Consider the following 26,291-nt stretch of genomic DNA (forward strand, 5'->3'; position numbering starts at 1 on the left):
ATGAGTATTTGGTATTCACATACAATTAGATACAGTTAGAAGTCAAAAGACAGAGGGCAGGTACAGATTCCTTTGAAAGTTTCCTCCTATATGCACCTCAAGCAATCCTGAAAAAACATTAGAATATTTGTGAAACTACTGATTTTTACCACCCACAAACATAATTTTGGGGAGAAGGATTCTATGAAGAATCCTCCAGAGAGTATCAGGGAGCTTCAGAGCTTCCAGTTACTGAAGTTGCTGAAGAATATGCAACTGAGGTCCTCAGAGAGGCTGCAACAGTCTAATTTCTCTTTCCTTTGTCTGCTGGGGGACCTTAATTCCCCCACAAAAAACCCCAAAAAACCAACAAAACCATTAAGCTCTTAAGGAGCATCTGGAGTTATTGCACAAGCAACACAAATATGAGCCCTTGTTTCACATTGGAAAGAGCACTTTTCTTTTTTCAAACCAGCTATTAACACAGCATTGAGATGATGTCTATGCAACATTCTCACAAGCATTCCCTGAGGGTTTAGAAGCAAAATTCATAAACATCTGTTGGCAGAAAGCTCACTCTTATTATCATGTATCTGGCTTTTTTATATGCAAGCAACTGAGAGGGAGCAAGGGCCTGTCTCACAGCTCTTTTTCTCCACATAGGAGGTTCCTGGGATTGTGGGCAGATAGTAAATGTAGAGGTATCTATCATTCATTGAGATGTTATTCTGTCTCCACCAAAGGCAGTCACATTTATCTAAGAAGGCTGCTGAAATTCCACAGTTTGGCAGGAACAATTCTCAAGTAAAAATGCAGTTTCCAATCAGTGAAAATCAAGTAGCTTTCAATGATTCTCCACGAGAAGAAATTAATCCACTTCATATTGTCATTCTTTACTATTTCCAGAATATTTTCCTGTAGCCTAGCACTGACCTTTCATCTTCTTAACCAGTCTATTTTCAATTTGCCCATGAACAATCTCACAAGTGATCACTTTATAGCGTGTGCCAGGTTAAAGGACAAAATAGAGTCTAGCAGCCTCTTAAGTAAGCACTCTTACAAACCCTCTGTGTCAAGTGATGCATCAGGAGAAATTTTTATTGACACGCTGAAATACTAATGTGGAGTTTCTCAGTTCAGTCGAAGAGAAATCTCCCAGGTTTCAGGCCTGGGAAACTTAGAGAGGAAGAATAAAAACAATTATTATCTCTCTTTCTGTTCATGTTGTTTATAGATATGTACCTTTGGAGTGTGCCATTCATAGTTCACCAACAGTGTGAAAGGTTTCTACTTTGAGATCAGTCAGATTTCACCTTAGCAATCCTGGTTGTAACAGGACACTACTGCTTAATAAAGTATCTCTTTTTCACCTTCTGAACCATGGTCTCATTTCGCCTGCCCCTGACTCAACAGTGTCATACTAACACCCTAGTTTTCTAGCAGGATACTTCTCCCCTGATCACAAGTTTCCCACTAGTTGCTGGAGCAAATGTGGATGGTAGGTTTGTGGTATGAAAGAGAGAAACAAGATCTCTTTCTCCCTCTCATTACGGCTTCTTTAAGTCAAGGCAATGACAGGGAAGGTGGAAATCTGTAATGGGACTTGACCCCATTGACATAAGGCAGTGCCACATTTACATCTTATACTTCTCCCAAACTTCAGAAGTCATCTGGAATGACATGGAGCCCTGGCTCATGCAGCTAGGTGTTGCTAGTTAAAAATGACCATAGTCACACTTCTACTGTCAGCTATGCTATGGTACTGGCCAGCAGACATGCACACTGAAAGATCTCCTTGGAAAGGTAGGCCTTGACTTCTCCTAGGACAATTAAAAATGAACCTGTAAAATAATTCTCTTTCATTCATCCAACTGAAAAAAAATGTAATTAATTTCCATCTGATTGGAAAGTATCATTAAAAAGTAGGACAGCCTCCTCATTTCAGAGAGCAGGAAAGGATACTCTCTTCTGTCACTGCACCTAACTGGATGTCTTCCTTCTAAACACTGCCAGCCAGTGAAGTCACAGAAGCTGTATCTTTGTTTTTAAAGCATTCTCAGCCTTTCTGAATTCACCACAGAGCTCCTCAGTCATTTCTTGTCCCTCCATGGACACCACTGCAGTTGTGTGCTTTACTTGTGCCACGTATGACACAGCATCTGCACTTCCCAGAGCTCTGAAGATGCTGTGTCTTCTTGAGTGGATATTTAGATATTTCCTTAAGGTCCTTTTGAGCTCTGTTCAGAGATACAGGAAATATCTTAAGTTACATGTATGATTAACACCCCCTTGTGCTGTGGCACATGGAATAGGTCACACACACATTAGTCCTTCAGCCCCGTGTCTGATCACCACATCAGCATTCGTACAGAGTTTATTGGAAATGCCATTTTATCTGCTCTTTGCAGCTCCAGCCCCATTAACCAGTCAGAAGTGTAGAGCCAGCTCCAAGTGGCAATGTGCCCACCTTTTCTTTTATCATAAAAGAAAACTTGATATGTGCCCTCCTACACATATCTAGGGTTCTAGGATAGATATCCTAGGTTCTAGGATAGCAGAAGCAATTGGTGAGAGGAGAAGAGAACACCTTTCCAGAGGCAACATAAAACTCTCAAGTTAAATATTCTCCCTTTGGCAGTATGCTTTCCTGCTGCCTGTGCATAGTGCACCAATATAAATAGCTCAATCCATAGCTGCCAGTGACTCTTTGTACTTCTGTGATGGTCATAAGGTAACACAGTCATGTGAAGTGGATGGAGCAGGGTCAGCTTAAAGAGTTGTTTAAGGATTTAGATTTCAGGCAAAACCAAAATTCCAATTGCAAAATGTAACACTAGTACTTGATAATAGCGAGGAAAAAACCTACAACAGCAAAGACGGATATAGCATTGTGCATGCAAAGCAACATATATTAGAGATTTTTCCTTTACAGTTGAGTTTCACAGTAGATTAAGTGTTTTTTCAAATTTTATATGCATTTATTCTTTTTCTTTCGATCATGGTAATCACAATTTGATTATTAAAACACATTATTTATCAACTCTACTGACAGAAATAACTTCTATCTATCCAAAGTCTAATCATTGAAATTCAGAAAAAAATCACAAAATTTCTCCAGAATTTATACTGTTTCAAGTTTGACAATGATTCTGACTCAATTCAATTCAGAAAACAGTGAAAGATACATTTAATTTTGAATCAAGATAATCTTACTAATTCAGCAGAAAAAAATACTGTTTAAAACGACCCACTTATGCAGTTTAATAGGTGAGGACCAAGCACCTACCAGCTTTTTTTAATCAGTTATGAAATACAGCAAAGCTATCTTCTCTCCAGAAATGCTAAAATGCATTACTAAATTAAAATGCAGCTTTCACAAATTGCCACTTTTTCCAGTACAAAACTTCTCTCTTTTACAAACACTATTGTGTTATTTATATTTCTGAATGTTTCAACAGCTGAAAATGAACGTTTTGGCTTTAGTTCAATGAAAGAACCACCATTCCAGCCCCTCAGGTTGTTGAGAAAACACAAAAAAGTGAATTAAAGGCTCTAAAACCGGAGGACAAATAAAATAATGAGTTATTTATTGTTTAAATCTCATGACTACATAATGCATGGGGCTGAAAATAATTGCCTTTCTTCTAGAATAAATATATTCTTCTTCCTTTATTTTTGGGTGTGGATAAAAATTACAGTTCAGATGCAATACCATAGCTCACACAAGTTATTAATTATTTACAACAGAGATGAATATGCTGGCACCCTTTACATTTATGAGAATACAGTGATGAACTCAATGTATGAGCCTGGACTGAATAAAAATAGCTTGAGTACGTAAGAAATAAAGTAGCAGATCTATTATGAAGACATCTACCACAATAATTGATTTATAAAATCTCAGCCACATAAATAATACATATCTTTGAAAGATATGCTAAGAATGTTAAAATATAAAAGTTATATTTAATTCTTTTACACAACCTCAGACACTCTCTAAGAATAGAATCTAAGGGCAAAGGCCTCTGTTTTGCTGAGGGTTAATTCAAGTATATTTAAAATGGTTACAGCCTGAGGGCTGGAGAGGGATGTTGCAGGGGTGGGGAAGAAAAGAACATTTCCCTCTGAACAGCATATGCTGTTCCAGTCCTTAAATCTGCCCAACTAGCAAAACCAATCCAAGTAAGAACAAAGACTATTTTTCTGACTGGGCAAGAAGATACTCAACATCTTCACTGTTATATGCACAACCAGGCAGTCTCAGAGCAGCACACTGTATTTAGGAAAATTCTTCAAATTTAGCTTCAAAATCTGCGATGCATCTGAAAAACACAATTTTACATTTTTGCACCCCTTCCTCCCCTGCAATGACACGTGACAAGGACACCTAGGGCTTGAGCTTGTTTATGCTGATTTGTAGGGTTTCACATTGAACACTGACCAAGGGTTTCTGTCTACTTACCCACTCTTCCTCATCATACTCAGAATGATGGGGTATAGAGTCCTGCCTTTTAATCTGAGAAGGATGGTCCTGGTGCTGTGCATCAGCCCCTTCTTCTGCACTGTTTCTAGGCACAGCTGGTTTCTTGAGGACACAGCCAGGCCGGGCTGTGTACAGTGCTAAAAGGGCACTTCTGACCAGCTGGTCTTTGAATGTGTGCACAAATAACTCCGTCTAGGAAAAAACCAAACAAATGAAAAGGTTAGACCAAAGAATGCAGTACTGCAGCAAAGGTGTGTCTAACACTGAATTATCCTTAGGCAGAGCAGGTATTTGTTTCAGGCCTGCCTGGGAGGCAGAAAAAAAAAGTAGGCCAACAAATAATGAGGAAAATTTAAAGGGTTTTAGAGATATCATCACATTCTATAATCCCAGTGTTCTAAGGATTAACACAAGAGTACATTATCTGTCATAGCGATCATAATCTTTTCACATCTTATTCCAATTACAAATTTCGCCTCAGAGGCGAGCCTCAACCAGGTCCAAGAGTAAACAACCACAGCATAATAAAAATTTCTGAATAAGTGTTAGATAAAACACAATTAACCAGTTTAATAATATCCCTAAATAAAACCCACCACTCTACAACCTTGAAATAGCAGTATCTGCAAAAGCAGTGTTTCCAGAGATAAATTTCATTACTGGTAGGTATCAACCGAGATATCATGGTAGGTGACACCTGATTTTAAGCTTGATTTTATGTACATTTTAAAGAAAGGAAACTCTGAAGTAGTTTTCTTGGGTCTTCAGAAGATGCTACTCAATCTCTGTGTCATTTTTCTAATTTGGCTGTTACAGCTGGAATTTTACCATATTTTTAAAATCCTTCAACCTTCCTGCATTATTAATCTCCCTTCCACCTCAACAAGAAAAGTAAAATACTTTCTGCATATGGGCTTCACCATGTCCAGATTGTCACCATTGCAACAGCACTTGTGCAACAACACAACCATTGCAACAGCCACCGGTGTGACAAACATGCCCATTTCCTCTGTCTTAAACACAGCACCCTATCTCCCCTGGGAGACTTGGCTTTTTCCCTCCATCAGCTGCCAGAACCTACGGAACAGGAGCAGACACTTCCTTTCACTACAGGGTGTAACAGCTAACAAAGCCGCAGGAACAGGTCGGAAGAGTCCCAATTTTTGTTACTTCAACAACATTGAACAGGGTTCATCTGTCAGAGCAGGGAGAGAGGGCACACCCTGCTGCCATAGAACATCCCACACATCCCACCCAGAGCTCCCCTCCACAGACAGAAGTCATGGTTCACAGGGGAGGCTGAAAATTTCTTTCGCAGCACAATTACCTGAATTTATTTATCCCACGTCAGTGGGATTTTATTTATCCCAGGTCCATGGGAACTAAATCCTTATTATCCCAGAACATAGTGGATTGCCATGTGCGGGCAGATTCAGGTGCTGAAATGCCTTTGTGTACACAATAGTAATTAAACAGGGATGTGGGAAGGTATGTAGATAAGGGTCAGAGGATCCAGCCTAAACCAGCAGGAAATGCTAGAAATAAGGGTTGCCCAGCCAAGCCCCGTTCAGCCCTTATGTGCTGCTTATGCAAAAACTGGAGGAAAAAGTAGCAAAATAATCCCAAATCAAACAAGTGTCAAGCATCTCCCTCGAACTCCTCAGAAGATTCCTGTTAGTCTTTTCTCCCAGTTCCTGCACTTCTATTCTTATCCTATCCCTTCTTCATGCTACCTGTTCACCTTTTGTATCCACTCCTACTCAACTTCTTTTTCTTGTCTTCCTGTCTCAATACCCTCTCAAAAGTTTACGGATATTTAAGACAAAAAGGCTCTAAAAACTTGACAGTTTTCTTAAGGCTCCAGCTGCTGGGTTAGGTACTTGAATGAGAAGTATCTGCTTTTTTCCCATTTTCATTATGTTTAGGAAAAAAATATTTTCTAAATAGTTTCACATGGAAAGGCTGAAAATTTTACTGCAAATAAATCTCTACAGCTCTGAAAATAAGAACTGCATGCATATCTAAAAAAAATGGAAATATTTTATAGGGAAATTCAGTTTTTAAAAGTAAATCAGTACAGAAGAGAGACTCCATTTTTTCATGCAGAAACTAAAGTTATCCTGTAATTAAATTCCATTCAGGGATCCCATTGGTTTCACAGCAGTTACATTTTAACCTCACTTTCTAACATCTCAGTACAGCTAAATTTGCAGAACATCACTATTTATGAAATTGCACTGAAATCACAAAACCAGTCTATACAAAGAAATAAAAACTCTGCAAAATCTTTAAGATACTCTGCTAAAGAGTATTTCTGCAAACAAAGATAGGCATAGCTGGAAAATTAATTTATCAAGCCTTCTGCAAGCTGCAAATGCTGATATATTTGTTGATAGTTAAAGGCTTCCTTAATCAATTAACAAAATTGTTGATAAAAGGTTAGTCTCAGGAAAAAAAAACTACAGTAAATTGTAAATTATATATGGAGATGTAAAACCATGCTTCATATGAGAAAATAAGATGCATTTAAGAAGCAGCAGTGGAATGATTTAATTTTCCATTTCCAATCCATTCAGCCAGTCCTTCCATTTCCAACATGAACACTTAAATGTAATTCACATTATTGATAGGTCAGATTTACTCACTGCTACCTAATAATTACAGAAAGAATTATTATATATATCAAGTGATATGTTTTTTAATAAACTTGCAGAATTTAATCACCAGGCAAATCATGTTTATGACTTCTTCAAAGAGCTGTTTAATTTCTAAATTTCTATCAAGTTAAAACATAAGAGCATTTATTTTTTACATGTAAAAAGTGTAGGAAAGATGGAATAGCAGAACTACTACATATGCCTTGAGTACAAGTAGGTGTCATGTAATTATACTCAGCAGAGCATGTGCTATTCTGTATTAAACATAAGCAAGAACACTCTGGTAGTCTTGGTTCTCCAGTAGTGTACCAGACTAAGACAGAATATTTTAAGACAGCAATATAAGGCTTTGAATTAACTATGACGGATCTCATTTCAGTATTGTGTGGGTTCACTGAGTTTAGGGCTTTGAAATGGTATTTCCCTTTCCTGAAGTTGTTTCTCAGTCTTTCCTCCCTATCTCTCTTCCTCTCTTTACAAGTAGCTGGTCCCACCACACTTGCTTCCTCAGCAATCCACCCTATTTCTCTATTATCCTTCTTTTCCTAAGAGTAAATTTGGTGATAGACAGGGAAGCAGGTATTGAACCACTCCTGCTGCAGTTGTTCAGACAACTGGATTTATCTCTTCCAAGCTAAAGGTCTAGACAGACATCCACGGAGTACATGGGGTGAGCTCATGTACTAACAGCAATTTGATCCTGGTCCTGAAAAGTTGATATGAACATACTCAACTAAGTCACCAGCCATAAATGTAAAATACCTATGACTTTTGCAAACTAAATGAATTGTCTTTTTTTGTCCCTTTTCTATAGCCAGAATCTCCAGCAGGCCACAGTTCAAGCAGTGCTTTAGTGCCATGGCTGCCGCAACCCCTTTGAAATCATCCCCTCCTCCTGCCCAAAGGCAAATGGCCAGAGGAAACAGACATTCCTTAGCAACCACCCTTTGGATCTTCTGAACAAACACTTCTTTGTCTGATTTGCTTTACCTGTGCTTACGGATAAAGCTTTGAACTAACCTCTAACAGAGAAGCTTCAGCTGTTCTATGCACAGCTAAAAATGCCCTGCTACATGCAAAGGTACACTGTAATTGCTACAACACCCCATTTTAAATTCTTCTGTTTCATTTCCAGGCTGAATTCTGCTTTCTTCCATTATCCCTGACATTCACAGTGACTCCAGTGTTCTCAGATTTACTGTGGATTTACACATCTGAAACTGAAAGCAATGTTTCTCTCCCCCATGGCTCTTCTGGAATGCCTTCACAGCAAGTGGCCAAGCTCAATATTCAGATTTTAAACTCTCCATTGAACAAGGAACTACTGGGGTAATGGTGCTCAACAGACCACAAGGGCTGTCACTTCCCAATAGCTGAAGATATATTGAAATGGTTATTGATCGTATTATTAAGCCATACTGGGACCACGTTACTGAAGGGGTGGCCCATGGAGAAATGGGAAATTCTTCACAACCACTCAGGTCACAGCTATAGCACTTCATATTTTTACAGGATAACATATGCTGGGAAGTACTACAGGCTTCAGCTAATCTCCATTATCGGTCTGTGAGACCGGTGGGAAATATTATCTTCTCTAATGTAGAACTAAAGGAACTAAAATGAGGAAGAGCCTACAGCTACAGATGAATATAATAGGAGAAAGAGAATTAAAATTTGAGATCTTCTAGAGCAATTTTCCCAGCTTCTCCTTCCAGGCTTCATCACCATTTCTGATCATGCTGTTATTCCAAACCTTATACACCAACCTGGCTTGAACTACCTTCCATAAGCAGCAGCTTGAAATATAATAGAAAGAGATTAAAAAATAATGACTTCTCATACTACAAAATTATTTATAATTTTTGATATTTTGCAAACTCCAGTATGTGGCCACTAGAGAATAAAGAAGATACATGGAATTAAATATTTTTAAATAAAGGCAATCTTTATAGATTTCATTAATTTTCTGTATGGAAAGCCTAAAGAAATGCTAAATAACATTATTTTTCTAATAACAACATTTTGATGCTTATTTTAGCTGAGTTTATTTAACATTTCCTGATGCAGAAACCCCCCTTCCTCCCCAGCAGTTAGAGAGACTTGGTTATTCCATTTTCCATTGCAGTGAGGATTTGAATCTTACTTTTTCTGAAAGCATCTTTAAAGAATTCTTCAAGCTGTCTGGAGAATGTTGGCTTGCAGAGCTAAGCAGCAGGTCTGCATGGCTTGATATGAGAGGTTGCAGATGACTGATGTTGCTGAGAACTTCTTTTGCCTTGGCTGTGTTTTCAGGTGAATAGTAAATACACTGGTATCCAGTACTGTGATAACAGAGAGTCACATAATGTCAAATTCATTTCTGCCATTAATAGCAATGCTTACGGTGCTAAAAATCTTGCCACTACTTTTGCAAAAAAAAAAAAAAAAAAAAAAAAAAAAAAAAAAAAAAAAAAAAAAAGCCAGATGCCTGAACTTCATAGACACCACTGAAATGCTCCTGCCTTTACAGGTAAAAACAAACCTTTCCTTGAACAGTAGCATAAAGCAGACTGCCCACCACCACATGCCCCAAGTAATACAGTACAAAATTCCTTTGAGGGACTGATCTGAACATAAAACCCCCATATTTTTATGTGTTTCTTTTAAATATGGTAATTCTAGAGATAGAAAATCTTTGACAAAGCCAGGTAATAATATCAAAGAGCATAAGGCTCCTTATTTTTCCAACTGAACTTCCCAAAAGAGTATTAACTACCTCACTAAGTCTTTCAAAATGGGCCATTAATGTTTAATTGATCAATTGTGGCCCACACTGTGTTTTTGATTAGCCTCAGTGGCCCACAATGTTTTATGATTAGCCTCAGTGATGTCCAGGAAGTGACGATAAACAGCATTATCTCCAACAAAAAACAGGTGTCTGATTTGCAAGAAGAGACACAGCAGTGGGGTGTGGAAGTGAATTACTTCAAAACCACACAATATGCACACTACAAACTTCCTACTTTCAACTGCTCAAACTACTGCAATTCTTTTGCAGGACTTCTATCTCTTTCCTCTTCTCCTCCTTAGAAATTATGCAATATCCTCTTATACCATTGTTCTCAAACACTATTTCAGTCAGCATGCATGCACCCACTGGCTCATGCCTGTAGTGCACAGCTTCTCACCTGAACCTCTTGTATGTAACTCTTCCTGTTATAAAGCCTTGTTTTAGTCTTTCAGAGAAACTAACCAAAATATTTTGCAGCTTCGGATTAGAACAGGAAAAAAAGAAACCACCTCCTGGCACATCACCAAAGTCAGAGAAATGTACATACTAGTCCCAGCTGCTAGTGTTTGTAGCTCCCTTCTCTCCTCTTGTGTTTTTTCATCATAAGTACTTCAGTCCCTTCAGCCCTTTCACCACTAATTTCTTTCTTAATTTTGCATACCAAGACAAAATATTGACACTTGTTCAATCCTCTGAACTTTATGCATTGCATTTCATTTCAGTCTTTATCCAGATCTCTTCATTCCCCCTACTTCCCCTTTGTATCGTTCGTTGAGTCACTTCCAATTCCTTCTCGTTAGTTTTCTACAAATTAGAAACTAAATCTTGATCAGCCCCTTCCAATTCAGCATTTTCTATGATTCTGGCAAATAAGGATAGCTTCAAGCAGTCTTACAATTAAAGCTCTTGCTTACATATTTTGCTGAGTTACAGTCTCAATACCCAATTCTATTCTTCTATCCCCCTATACCCAATATATATTTCTTTCACCATTGGTCTTTCACCAATGTCTTCATTCCTAGATACAATTCTTTGCAGAGCCAGTCAGGATGAATGGCATCTAAGTGAGCAAAGCTCAGCCATGCTACCAGCCACATCTAAATTACGACGCATCTCCAACCTAAATGAGCTACTCGTGTCTACTAGACTCATGGCTAGTAGAAGTCATAATTCTGAGTATTTCAGCAAAATTAATAATATAAACTCTCTCCTCATGAATTAGGGGAAAAAGCCCAAACAAATCTCTGTCCCTCAGAGTAATAAGGAAACTGCCACAGTTCTGCCTTCGAGGTGGATACATTGTTAGTGAGACAGACTTCCAGAGTCAGACCTAGCACTACATTCACTGGAACACTCAAGTAGCCAGGCCCAGTAGATAGGGCAGGGACAAAGAGTAATAGTTTATTCTAATTGCAGTGAAGACATAATCTTAAAAGTCTTGATACTTCTCTAATTCCCCATCAGGCTTTTCCCTCCCTTTATCAAACAGTCTTTTTTGCAGGCAGAATCTGGCTAATGCTGTTATCAAGCTCACCATGCACATACTCCTTTCTGGGATTTCCCTCAGTCTTTAGATCCCAGATAATCTTCACTGATCTCCCACAGCTCTAAGCTTCACTGAATATTGCAGCAGAAAAACTACAGACACCACTGTAAGAAAGAGGGCAGAGTGACACCAAAGGTGTGGGGCAGTTCTCACTGCAATTAAGTAAATATTATAGCTTTTAAGTAAAGGAATTAGTGAAGAGAGAATGACTCTTCAGAATGAATTATATTACCAGACTGGCAATTATTTGGATAATTTAAACACTTCCAGAACCCTAGTAAGCATGACACAACTTCAAATATTTAGTTTCTGTCATAATTTGAGGGCAACTTCCTCCAGCCCCCTAGAAAAATGAGTAATTATTTTTCAGAAACAACACATTTGGGAGTATTTGAAGTTTCTAACTGTTGTCTTCACACTGTTGCATCTATGACTGGATGAGGTTTACTGTGGCCTTACCCTTCATAAAAAGACATCATTACTTACAAGTCAGTGACATTCCCTCATCTGCTAGGCAATTCTGTCACATGTTGAACGCTGCCTCTTTCCCTTTCGGTGAAGGGGAGACAGATGCAGGTGGGTTTCTGCTTCTGTTCTGCTTGTAGTGCTGCTGTTGTGGTTGTTTGTTGCCATGTTATATATATATATATGTATATATTTTTATATATTTATATATATATATATATATACACATTTTTTTAAAAAATATGTTTATATTTATGTATGCATATTCTAGTAAAGAAGTGTTATTCCTTTTTCCACGTCTTTGCCTAAAAGCCCTGTAATTTCAACGTTACAATCATTTGGAGGGTAGGGGGTCATATTTTCTATTCCAAGGGAGGTTCCTGCCTTCTTTGGCAGACACCTGTCTTTCAAACCAAGACATTTCAATTAATATTAAATTGGCTACATTTTAATTCTAGATTAACAGAGTTTTTGCCTGAGAATAAATACTGCAGTATGGTAAATGTCTAATTTATAATGAACCTCTGAGTTACCCCATTCCCGCTGTTAACTGCATAATTTGTGTCACTGAGTTAAATTGTCACCATCTGGGACTGGCTCAGTCTTCCAGCAATGAACATTTGACCTCCAATTTTCCACAGCCAAACCCAGAGACATTAGCATCAAGAATATAGTTAAAGCATACACAGCAAGTACATCTAGCCCTAGATAACTTGAATTGTATCTACATTTCTGAAGATACTGATTCAGTGGCTTACTTATGGATCATATGCATTCTGTCTAAAGAGGGAACTTATGATCAAAAATAAATTGCTACATAAAAAACTCTGGATAATTCATGATCTCAGGAAATGAAACTAAACCAGATGATCAGTGCTGAGGTTATGGAAACAGGTTTGAAAGAAACTAGAAGTTTGTATTACTTCTTTTTTTATTTCCTTAAGATTCCCTTGCCACCTTGGAAATTCTGATGTTGAATATGAGGAAAATGGAATGATGCTGTTAGTTCTGTCTATGATGGCCAAATGTCCACAAATCCTCATCTTGAGGCAAATAGCTAAGGCTGTATGCATAGCACGTTTCCTGCTGCTTCTCTATTTTTCTTCATTCCTAACTCAATGAAGTCCAATCTCTCTTCCTCACACACATGTATACATGCAAAAAATAGGGTAAAGTGAGCAAAGAAGCACATGAAAAGTGTTAGGCATGGCAGGCATTTCCTTTGAGAAGAAAGATTACAATTAGATCAAACACAGATCTTTATTATTGCAATATCTCTGGGACTTTCTGTGTAATGGTGGCATTTCTGATTCCTCAGAGAATGGGAATGGGTTGAAGGCTACAACATTCAGGCAATAGGAACACAGAATATTGCAACATTAATAAAATCTCTGGTCACCAAAAAGTTACCTTACTGAAGGAGCACACCTCATTTTTTACAAAAAACTGAGCCTCAAACAGAAATAGTCCTTTCAGACTGTTCAAAACCAAATTAAATTAATTAAATTATTACAGCATTGGAGAAAAAAAACTAACAGAAAGTCTTCTTCAGTAGTGTTCTAGTTTAAACATTTTGCAAATTTAAAGCAGGATAATTTCTAAACAGCTTGCTAGAAATTAAGTATAAATCCACAGTGAATCACAGCACCTAATGCAGCTTGTACATACCTCTTTGTCTTGATGGTTAGAGTTGGGGCATTAAAATTTTGCAATTATAAGTCTATGTGTTTTGGTTAAAACAGAGATGATTAAATTAGATTTTAAATAAGAAAAAAGGTCCTTTGTGTATCTTGAATTGATTTATGAACACTTCAATCAGTGAGACACTATATGGGTATAACTTAGAGAATATCTGATTTAAATGTTTCTGCACAGCTGAGCTCTAAAAACAATAATTTGTTGTGCCATCCAGACTGACGAGAAGACAAGCCCTTCCATTTGCTGGAAGGAGAAATAATCTATACTGTCAAGCCAAAAGAGACTGTATGAACAAATGCCTGACTTTTTCTTTTATACAGATATAGGAAAGGAAAAAAAATAAAAAAATATACCCATACAGAATAATGAAAAATATTCTAAGATAAATGTATGTCATTCACAAGTAATTAATATTCTGCAATTATTTACCATATTTTAATCATCCTATTTAATTTATTCTAATGTAAATGCTATCATGGCTAAACAAAAATTTTAAAAAGTATCAATTGTTCTTACTTGTGTTATGAAATTCACTACCTGCTACTAAAGGGACAGACATACTAGAGCCATGACTCATAGACTTGACTCATGTTTACAGTGGAAGGGCCTTTGATCTGTGTCTTTGGTACAGATGAAGTATAATAGTATGCAATGGAATGGGCTTCAGATCATATACCAGAAATTTCCATATTTTTCACCTAAAGAAAAGCCTTTCTTGTTCTTATTTCAAACCTTTTTTTTTTAATATACCTTTTTACAAAATTGGATATGACATTCCTGATGGTAATAAATGAGAGAAGAATTGCAAAAACTGCATGTTTGGTAAATATTATTATACAGGGCTTTCCCTTTGTGTCTGCACAAAGATGCAAATTCTGTGTAATAGAAAACATGCCCAAACTATCTTCAGATACACATTTCCACATTCTTCTGTTTGATAAACTTTCACAAAACATACGTCCCAGTTTTGTTTTTGTTTTGCAACTACCAATGCTACCAGATAACCACTCCTCTTTGTCTGTTAATTCCACAAGTCTAAGACTGAGCACGAAATATATTGCAATATGCTGCCACTGATGAATATTTTGATAAACTGTTCTAACAATCAGACTGAAGGCCAAAGACATGCAAGGCAATTCTGTCACATCTTGAAAGCTACCAGGACTGGCTGAGAACTAATCTCTTCCCACATCTTGCTCTAAGTCTTCAGCTCAGTTAGCCTAGAGAAAGTGGCTGCTGAATCTGCATTTTTTCTGTTCATTCTGTATATTGACTGATATCGCAAAGCGTCACTTCCTTCAACAAAATCTTCAGAAAATCTGGCCCCATCGTAAAACAGGAAATTTAAATTGCAAAAGGCACGCCTTTGAGGACACTATGTGTCCTCAAAGTATCTTTATACAGCAAAAAAAACTGTTGATGTCGCCACAGTGAAATAAATGTCTCCATTATAAGATTGAGAATGGTCCTCTCATGTATTTAAAGAAGACCCCCTCCTGAATATTCATTAAGTGAGATTGTATTGAGAGCTTGCTTACTCCTGTCTTTCAACTTGCACACATTCTTGAAGCTGAAAAACCAAAACACGGGAGTTTTCTCTGAGCTGCTCTAAAAGATAGCAGGAAAGATGATTTTAGAGGCTTCCTGGTTTCCGGTTTGTGGAAGTTCATACACAAGTGACCACTTCCCCAGCTGTGGCCAGTGATTAGCTGAAAACTGCAGTGCACTGTTTTCAGTGCTCAAACTTCAGTTTCCTAGACTGACTCAGGCTAATTTTTTAGGAACACATGATAGTAACAGAATAGTAACATAGCTACCACCCTAGTTACGTCATCCTGAAGACAGACTTTTGCTTTTCCAGGAGAGCCAAGGAACATAAAGGGAACTGTCAGAGTAAACTTCTTGTACCCTGTCCTTAAAAATTGCCAAAACACGGGTGTTTCTGAGGGATGCAGGAAAATCTAAACAGCAGAGCAAATGTAAAATGATGTGCAGGCTTTTGACATAGGCCTGAAATGCCTTGATAGAACCTGCACAAAGCTCTCACCCATCATCTCCTCCCCTCTATTACCAGCAACTAAGAAACATGGGCAATGTCTAGTGATTCCTATGAGATACTGCAATGTGTGTTCTTCCAGGAAGACATTCTCTTCCCTATAAGGCATTTTCTCTTTTCTCCAATGAAGGGAAACCACAGAGAATAATTTGTCTCACAGCTATCCTCCATTTTCGGCAGTCGCACTTTGCCAGCATGGATATGCTGCAGGACTGAGGTAGCAAGAAATGGTTCATCTTCTGAAAGCTGAGCACTGTGAGAACTGTATATCATATGACTTTAAAGGATTACATCTATTATATTATTTATATCTTGCGGCTTCAGTTATAAATTATTATGATAAAAATCCACAAACCACTATTGCAACTACATTAATCAGATAGTAAAGGAACAGATACTTTAAGAAATGTCTTCAGACATTTTCTTCAGCAGAAAACATGTACTTTGTAGGCCTTCATATGATGGGGATAAGGCTGCCCCTACCAGTTTGCTGACAGCAGAATATTAACATAGAGTTCATTGATGTGCCTTATGTGATCAACATGATGTATATGTTTCATTTGGCAGGTTTCAGCATCAGAGGTGGTCAGGGAAATGAAAGATATTTGAAGATTTAACAGGGTTTTTATACTGTGTAGTGCAAGCAAGACCCCCCCATTAATACAGCTTTCAAAGCAACTAGATCTGCTGGGTTTTGTTTGATTTTAATATTAATGCCAACTCCTATTCAACCTAGAAGTCAACAGCAGATTTGAATAATTTTCCTTTTTTCCTTTACAATACTTATCCATGAAACTTTTTTGAGCATTGAATATAATGGAATTATTTTTCTGTGGCCTGTCATGATAATTTAGATCAGAGTACTTCCTTCCTGCATTCTCTTTGGAACACTGTAACACCATAGTTAGAACCACCAATTGAAGCACTGAGCAGTCACAACTACAGGTTCTGCCAGTGACAATTGTGCCTGCCTGAAAATCTGAACAGCCACAGCAACAAACACAAATACATCCAATTCTTAGGAAAATATGTAACTAACACTTTTGTGCATGTTCAACAGTGAACAAAGCATTTGAGCTCCACAATAAACTGAAACGTTTATTTTTGATTAGTCTTATTTTGGCTTTCTGAAGAATAAGATTAGTTTGTTTTTTCACAGTGTACTGAAAATATTTTTATCTTAGCATGCACCCAGACCTGTCAGAAGTAAAGTTGCTATCTTAAGTTACAGTTTCTGTATTTAAAAATTGTCTAGAGGTGAGTTCGTCTTAGCACAATTGCCAAATGCCTCATTCTGAACCGCAGCTTTTCAAGTACTGATATACCTCCAGCTTCCTAAAATATGAGGAAAAATATCACAATTCTGAGTCATGAAGATTGCAAAAGACCTCCAAGATCATTGAGTTCCATCTTTGACAGAACCACCATATCAACTAAACCATAGCACCAAGTGCCAAGTCTCTTCTTGAGCACTTCCAGGGATGATGACTCCACCACTTCTCTGGCAAGTTCCAATGCACAACAACCCTTTTAATGAAAAAATCCTTCCTGATGCCCAACCTGAACATCCCCTGGCACAGCTTGAGGTAATTTCCCGTGTTTATTCAAAATTAGTCTTAACACTAAAAGTAGACTGTGCTTCAATTTTCATCAAAGCAGGGAAAAAAAAGGAAATATTTTATGAATGCAATGTCCAATCCTAGTAGTGTTTAATCTTCCATTCATTCAGCAGGATAAACTGTTTCGCTATTCAGTGAACTGACAACATTTTAACGCAACCTTAATGGTATTTTCCCAGCTACCAGAAAGAATACTTACTTTCGTCTTTCTGCCTCAAATTTACTCAGCAGTTTCCGGAGCCCACCATTCTTAAATCCTTGGAAATGTGCTGCCGGGGCTCCCACAGTGATAACATCATACAGAGCATCTGGAATGGGAATAGAGGAACACAGACATTTGAATGCTCCTATCCCCAAGTCATGGCAACACTGTGACATCTACTCCACAAAAAGTAAGGATAAGTCTATATAATTTCCAGGGAATAATTGATAATCCATGTCCCAAGGAGGCCCCAGAGCTAATCAATCTTTTTATACAGCCACCTGCACACTTTAAAAAGTTCATTTGATTTATGGCTATATCTAAATTATGTGCCACTGTATAGAGCAATATTCCAGCTCTGCAGTTTACAAAGCTGCCAAGTAAATTGGTCCATTGTGTATTTCATTTTATTGTCACTTTCATTATTTAACTTGTAGTCATGTTGAGATGCATAGATTCAAGCATTTTAGAGTCAAAAGAGACCATTATGATGGAATAGTCTCACTGAATAATAGAGATTACAGAATTACAGCTAATAATTCCTCCATCAAGCTTGTCTCTTGGTTGAGTGAAGGCATGTCTTTGTTTAGGCATCTAGTCTTGATTTAAAGATTTCAAGTGACAATGAATTCACTGCATTCCCAATTCCTTTTCTAGTTTGAATTTGTTTAGATGTAATGCTACTGTACTTTCAGATATAATGGTGTTTAATGCTAAATTGGTGAGCCCTGCTCTATGACATACACTTTTTATATATGTTTATAAACACAGAGAAAGTCAGTTGTTCACAGCTGAGAAGCTACCAGAATAGGAGATAAACCATACTAATGAAATTCTTGCTGAGAAAACAATCTGTTGTCTCCTGCTGTATATACCTGATGCCTTATGGCATAGGGGATGAACTTTTTGTGTGGATATATGCTTACAGAACTGGAGGTGAAACATCATTTTTCAAAGAGCTTGTGACTGATTGTCAGTGCAGAGATGAAGACTTAATTACACCCCACACCACATAACTATTTCTTCTAAGTTTAAATTTACATTTACATGAGTACCTGTTTTGTACCTGAATTCACTGGAGGTATAAAAATACAGTTCAGAATGCCTCATTCTTAAAGGAAACAGGATGTTTTTTGAGAACTGTTTTATTCATCAAAGAAGTTTCCCATGTAAATTAAAATCTGGACCTCTCCTAAAACAGAACTTGCATTCTGATGATAAATATCCCCAGAAGCATGAACACTGTAGAAATGATTCACAGTTAATGAACTATGCTTTACTTCCTGAGCTGAATCTCAGAACATATTTGCTCAAATTGATTTGAACTCTAATGAGCTGGTGACTCTTCAATATCCACTTAAAAGGAGAAGTGACATAATTTCATTAGCCTAAGGTGAGCTTCAAGATTCTTAAATAGCCCATTCTTTCAGGTCTTAATACAGATTTATTCATAATACATATTCTTCGGCTATTAGAGTTCCACTAGTACTTGACAACAAGAAGTTCTGTTGCTTAAAACAGCAGTGGCTTGAAATCAAGGTAAGAGATGAACTCATCAGGGTTCTGAATATGTTTAGAGATAACTCATGAAACAACAGGAAAACATTTAAAAGTCTAAACCTGCTTCTGACTGTTTTAAAAATAGACATGACCCTGCTTATAGTTACTTTGGGAGGTGGGGGGATTTATCCAGAAGGGAGCCTTTATTCAGCCTATGGTCTCTTGTCAGCATGGTAGAGGAGCAGCTGTCTGAGACAGAAACACACCCAGCACAGCTTAGTATCTGCCTCACACAACCTACATGGGAGAGTGAGGATGGCAAAGGATGAGGAGCAAACACCCACACCTGGTGATGGGTACAGGCCAATCTCACTCCCATTTTCCAGAGCACAGTGCAGCAGAAAGTGCTGCATGGCTTGGGAGAAATGCCTTGTGATGTGCTCTACTTACACATCAGTGGAGCTCCTTGTGAAGGACATGTAGTGTCAGCATCAGTGCACTGCTGCAGGAGTGCTCCAGTAACTCATAACCATCAAGCAAGTGCAGGCTACTGCTGACACCCCTTTGAAGTGAAGACAGAGCTTAAAAGGCAGCAGAGCACCACAGGAGTTGTAGCTTGCTGTCAAGAACATCTCAATTCCAATTTTGAGTCAACCTGCCTTCCTCCACAGGAGGCAATCAGTGTCTTAAACTGGCCAGATGCAAAACAAAAACCACTTCAGTTCATCAATCTATTTAAAACAAGCACATATTGTAAACAGGAACAAAAGCAAAGCTATGTCAATATATAGATTTAATCTCTCTAGTATGATGAACAGAGCACAATGTGGTGTTTATCAAATGGATAAGGATACCATTGACCCATAGGAAAATACTCTTTTTCTCAAAGCTATTCCTACTGAAAGCTTAAGCACACTTTCTCTTCCATGTCAGTACCCAATAACAAGCCAAATAAAAGTTCAGGAAAAGTACACCTGGTATTATACATGTCAAACACAAAGAAAACACATACCAATGTGTATATACAATAGATGAGATTAAAACCTATCTTGTGTTCCCAAAATTAAGATATCTGATAGTGTAAGGGTTAATGACACCTCCATGGATCATTAGCTTGTTTAAATGCCACCTCTATGAGCTTTTATTCTCCCCCTTCCAATGTCATTCTCCTGGTTATATTCCAGGTGTCCTTTGATATATGCCAAGCAAAGCATGAGCTGAGAAAGACCCACTTAATATGGAAGTACTGCCTAGTCCAGATTGATTAGCAATTGCTAGAAACTGTTTAGACTCTATATATCTAATACAAGACACAGTGAATGTTAGTTAAGTAATAGAGGCAGAGTTTTATAATTTAAAGATCCATATTTAGAAGACAACTACAACAATTCTAACATTTATCTCTTTCTGTTTGATTATGGATTATCCATGTCACCCAAGCAAAATGGTTTTGGAAAAGGCAGAAAATTCGTAAAAAAACAAAATTCCAGTACTATAAAAGTTGTGGGTGCTTAAGTAAGTCACATATTTCATTCCATTTTATTTAGCAAACAGACATACAGTGACCTGTTCACAAAGAGGTTTTCTTGAAAAGACAATGTTAAGCTTCTGGCCACCATTACAAACCTAAAAATCCTTTTGAGTTAACTAATTAACTTGAAAACATTAAATTAAAATCTGTGCTATCACATTATGTCACTATAAATGCCCATCTTGCTGAAATATTTGGAGGCACAGTTTTTTAGTAAAAGAAGCAACAAAATATTGAACCAACCCATATCTAACAGATAATTGGAAGGCCCTAGTCTCAACTTAGAAGTGGATGAACATCAGAACATCAGAAGTTTTACCACTGTTTGTACTTACTGTTTTGCAATCTTAGGTGTAGAGTGTATTAATAAGGCAAAAACCTTACAGCATGCAATTTCTGTGTTTGCAGTGACAGCAAGTTCAACAGACCTCAATTTATCAACAAATTATTCACTGTGCCATGATTTGGTCATATATATGTATCAGTATAATCTTTGATCTGTAAAGGAAGCTGCTAAAATCATACGCAACTGGCAACAACAGATTTCTGTGTTAAAAAGAACCAAAGATGTTACAGAAAGTTATCTCCCTTTCCAGGTAATGTTGGAAGTTTGCAGTATTTTCAGCATAATCTGCCACCATGATATTTTCTGTAAAATCTCTTTGCTCGGGATTCTTCTCCTGGGAAGCTGAGAAGCCTCAGAGGAAAATGTAAATAATAATTATTTGATTTGCTTCTCCTGTCTTGCTGCTTTGGAATGTCGCAGGTGGTTTGATTGGTCTCATGTGAATTGTTTTAACTTAATGACCAATCATGTCCAGCTATGTTGGGACTCTGGCAGCAGTCACGAGTTTTTATTATTCATTCTTGTTAGCCTTCTGATTTATCCTTTCTCTTTCTTTAGCACAGTTTTAGTATAGCATTCTTTTAATATAATATAATATCATAATATAATAAATCAGCCTTCTGAGAACATGGAGTCAGATTCATCTCTCACCTCTTCCTGGGGACCCCTGCAAACTCAACAATAACCAGTGAGGTATTTTCACTAACTCTGAGGAAACACTTACATGGAGTAGGTGGGCATGACAGAGTAGCACTGCATAAGCTGATTTAGAACCAAGCAGTGCTGGGCTCACTACAACTTCTTTAGAAATAGGATAAATTAGGTTTAGAAGTAATACTGTCCTTTATGGAACCATGTAACTCCCATCACCAGGGCAGGTGAGCTCATCCCAGCATGCTCTGGGAGGGAAAGTACTGTATTGTGCACTATCACTATCTCTGGTGGTGATGGGTTTGGGAGTGGGGTAAGAAGAAAAACCACCTTAAAACAAGAGCATTACAGCATGGCTTTTACAGCATTATGGATCACAATGAACAATTAAGTGGGTGTGCGAGAAGGACCTGAATCTTACTGAGCACTGTGCAGTGTGTCACTACGAATCATGACAGTATTAGTTCTGCACTGCTACAACAGAATATTTTTAACCATGCATAGGTTACCAATACATTTCAGTGAGCGTATATTCTGCACTTACTTATTTGCTTGAAGTGTCATAGGAACAAAATGAGCACATCCCTGGAATCCATTTTTAGAAAGGAATTTAGTTAATCAGCCCTTAGTTTTCCAAGATGTAAGTAAGTAAGTAAACGTCCACAACTTGTGGCATCAGAAGATGAGGCAGGGAAACTCCCTGTAGAGTTTTGACTTTGGACATGATTTCTAAATTTCAGTGAAACTGTATTTCAAAGCATACTTTGTCACACTTGGGGAATTTCTTTACCTTTGAATTGAGGACTATGCACATGCATTCTTTGCAGATGAAGATTTATTGGGATGAATTCTAGTGTTTTTTCTCCTTTGCTACAGCTTGACTTAAAGGAAGAACCTGAAAAACAAAAGTTTAAAGAATCATTGTCTTAAGCACCCAGATGTTTTTGTATTCCTTTTAAAGCGAGGATGATACTTGTATGTGAGGAGTTGTCTTTAATTTACCTTCAACGGATAATTATAAATTACGAGATGAAAGGTTCACTATCTGACTCTCAGCACATATCCATACTGGAAACAACAAACCAGTTTATAATTCACAGAGCAATCTAATTTTTTTATTCTAGGAAATGGATACTTTTCCCTGCTGTCTGAAATCAGTCTGTAGAGTCTGCTGGAGACAATGTAGCAGTTAATATGCATTATGTTTATTCTGTGCTAAAACCGCAAGGTTACAGAACTATGATAGCACTGCATATTTCCAAGTCAGATTTTTTTCTTCAAAGTATTATATTGAATAGGCTATGCATTCTTCCTAGAAAGCTCAAATAAAGAAACACAAACTATCTTAAGGAAAGACATATATTTGTTCACAGGAGGCATGATGCCTTGGAAAAACAAAAAAAATATGAATGTGGCTGCATGTTTCCAAAACATTACATTATGAGTAGTTTTATGGTAGTGTAAAGGAATATAATTAAAGTCTGAGAATATGAAAATATAATTTACCTGAAGATATTCGATACAGAATCTGTATAAAATAAAAGGGTGTAGATTAGGAAAGATAGGTGGCCTTGTCTTCTAATTCAGGCAGCCCAATGTTTACCTAGGCCAATTTTTCAACACCCTATCATTTTGCCAACTATTAATTATTAGAACTAAAATTCCTCTCATTCAAATAAAATTTTTAAATAAATTTTTCCAAGGTTCAGCCTTTTTTTGAAACAAACACACAAAAATTTAAAGGAAATATTTTAAATTGTTTTTTGCTTGATCAGTCAAGACTTGCTAGTGTTTTTCTGTTGAAACTGCCATAGTTTCCAGCAGGACTAAACACTGAGCCTCCCAATATAAACCACTCTTCCAGAGGGCACCAATGATGCTCCAGACCAGCCAAGCTTGATTAGGCTGCTCCCGAAGTTTAGGAACTTAAAATAATAATTTAATACAGATGAAGAGCAAAGCCAGGAAGAAAAGCAAGTCACAGGATTCAAAATTTTAGATTAGACAGGAAGCCCCATCATGCAGATTGAAATCAGGAGCTGTTGATGATGCATCTGAAAAACATAGACAATTAGGGTGGTAGCAAAGGCAACGCAAACTATCAGAAAATAAATGAGAATAGGGCGGGGAAGGAGACTCTTAAGTAATTTGGAAACAGAACAGAAGGAGGGAAGATCATTTTTGAGAATTCAGCTGAGACCAAGTTCAAAGCTTAAGGATTGATAATGGACCTGAGACAAGGAGACACTGGCTGAACAAGGGGAGCATAAGATGACAGCAGATTAAAAGGACAGGTGAAAGAATAGTAGGAGGGAGAAGAGCCTGCGCTCAAGAGAACACTTCACCCTGAGCAGGAGCACAAGATATGCAGCATTGCTGAATTGTGTTTTTCCTTTTTTCAGGGAAGACCTGTGAAGCAGGTATCCCTTCCCATCCAGTGCCAGAAAATTACTGGATAAGGACCACCCAGCTGCTATCACTCACTAGATTTGCTCAGGTATGAGATCCATGCAGTGGAATTAACATCTCTATCTGCATTTACCAACAGCATCCATACAATAAAACTATCTTTAAGTATAGTCTGTTTTTAAGTAACTTCTTAAGTTTAATTTAAGAACTAAAAAAAACCAAAAGAAACATTCTCTCAATTAAAACAGTTCTTGTTATTATTGTTGCAAGATCAAACTCTTCAAAGTTAGGAAATACCAGAATATAGATGCAACATTCATCTAACATCCACCTGAAGAACAATTGTGAAATGGGCTTCAATAATACATCATTTATGAGCTTTTACCAGTTCATTGAATGTTCAGTGTCTTTGCTGCTCCATTTAAAAGCAGTGATTCAATATCTTGTTTCCAACTTTTATTTCAGTATTCATTCAGGATTTTAACATGTTGCTCAAACCTTCCTCAAAGTCAAGGTTATTCATCTCCTCAAACCTGTCTATTATATACATATTAACAGCCTCTAAGGACTTTACAAATTTTGATAAAATAATTTTAATTCGTTGAGTTACAATTTCACACATCCTTATGTCAGGGAATAAACATTTAAGAAACAATGCATCAATATAAGATATGGCAGAACTTGTCCTGCAGAACACTCATTATAATGCAACATCACATTCCATTTTGGAAGCACAGCTCCCGCTGGGCTGAATTGCATCCATAAGTACCAAGCACTTCTGCAAAACAACTTGTGTCTAGTGCCAGGCTTCCATAAAAGAACACACTAACCACTTCTCAAGTCTGACTTGCCCACATAGGAGCTTTGCAACAGAGGCAGGGATAGTGTCCAGTTTTTGAGAACAACATTCAATTGCCTTAGCCTTGACTGTCTTTCTTTCCACTTCTCGGGGTGGATGAAGAATAGATTTTTCTGTTTGATGACTGAAACCAAAGAAAAAGTAAGTTGGGGAGTAGCAGAAATCATTTGGGGATGATTTCAGGTCAAACTGAAACCAACAAATAATTTTCCAAGTTCCACTCCCTCCCAATATCACCAAATCTGTGCTTGAGATTTACTTAAAATTATTGGGGTTTTTGTTTCCTAACCCTTATATCTTCCTGGTATGTTTCCTTACAATAAAATGCTTTACATTCTCTAAAATTCTCCCATTACTGAGGATAAGTGTTTGCCAAAACAACTCAAATCTAAAATAGTCTTAACCTTCTTAAACATCCATTTTCAATAAATATGCTGGTAAAGCAAAATTGCTGTCTAACACTAATGTGGTTTCCTCATACTTCCACAGCAATCTCTCAATTTCAGAAAGAAATTAAGTGGTCTCCTAACAGCCTTCTCCACTAAATTCCACAAATAGTTTCATTGAGTTGAAGTGGGTATCACTCAAAAAGCCCAACATGAGATTGTGTTGGGGAAGCATGAGAATATTTTTGAGAATTTTTATTTGCAGGTGCTATCTGCCCTTCTGAACAATTCAGCCCAAACTCAGGCAACATTCTAAGATGAAGAAAGACACCTGCACTGCCTAAACTGAAAAGCAAAATGGTTTTTAGCATGCCTTGAAATATGTTGACCTGAAAAGTCTGAATTAAAATTGTGCTCACATCCTTAATCTTAGCAATTTCTACTTCATAAGTACTTGAATTTCAAGTAGCTACAATGTGCTCCCAACATAACTACTTGTACAACTACAGTATGCAGTCAAATCTATGTCTGGCTTGCTTTTCTAATCAAAGACGATGATCTTGGTTTTTTAAGTTATAAAAAGTGTACTGTTTATAGAGAAGAAATGAAACCATTTAAGCCTTGTGGTTATTTCTCTTTTTTCTACAATTATTAGGTTGCTTTGTTTTCTGATAAATGTCCCTTCTCTTTTATATGTGCTGATTTGCTCCTCCTGGATAATCTCAGTTTCCCAGGCCCACATTATTTCTCCCAAGACCCAATTAAGATGGGTCCTTTAACATTATAAACTCTTTAGAAAGACACTTTGCACAATACAGGTCTCACAGGAATTATGTTTAATAGATTATATTGTCTATTTTTTCTATTCTCAAATCATCCTTTCAATATTTTCCTCCATGTTATAATCATTACATTGGATCCATCATTATCTGTATTTATATTTATTGGCTTGTTTATGACACTTTACGGAGTGCTTTCAAGATCAATTAGCCAAAGATTGAAAATACATATATATATATATATATATATATATATATATATATATATATATATATATATATATATATATATATATAATTTAAAACAGAATCACAGGAAGTGTCATACTGCGTTAGACAGTAGCTGCCAAAATTG

General features: G+C 37.2%; 1 protein-coding gene across 1 annotated transcript in view; it reads right to left on the minus strand.

Moving 5' to 3' along the window:
- The window catches only part of INPP4B (inositol polyphosphate-4-phosphatase type II B), a 295,785-nt gene that overhangs the window by 63,616 nt on the left and 205,878 nt on the right, over positions 1-26,291 (minus strand). The window contains exons 12-15 of the mRNA XM_064416567.1: positions 22,294-22,398; positions 17,473-17,581; positions 9,263-9,440; positions 4,442-4,654 (exon numbers count right to left, since the gene is read on the minus strand). Of these exons, the coding sequence (XP_064272637.1) occupies positions 4,442-4,654; positions 9,263-9,440; positions 17,473-17,581; positions 22,294-22,398 (605 nt within the window). The remainder of the gene's footprint in view (positions 1-4,441; positions 4,655-9,262; positions 9,441-17,472; positions 17,582-22,293; positions 22,399-26,291) is intronic.

Source organism: Passer domesticus, chromosome 4, assembly GCF_036417665.1.
Source record: "Passer domesticus isolate bPasDom1 chromosome 4, bPasDom1.hap1, whole genome shotgun sequence".
In the NCBI taxonomy this organism is placed as follows: Eukaryota; Metazoa; Chordata; class Aves; order Passeriformes; family Passeridae; genus Passer; species Passer domesticus.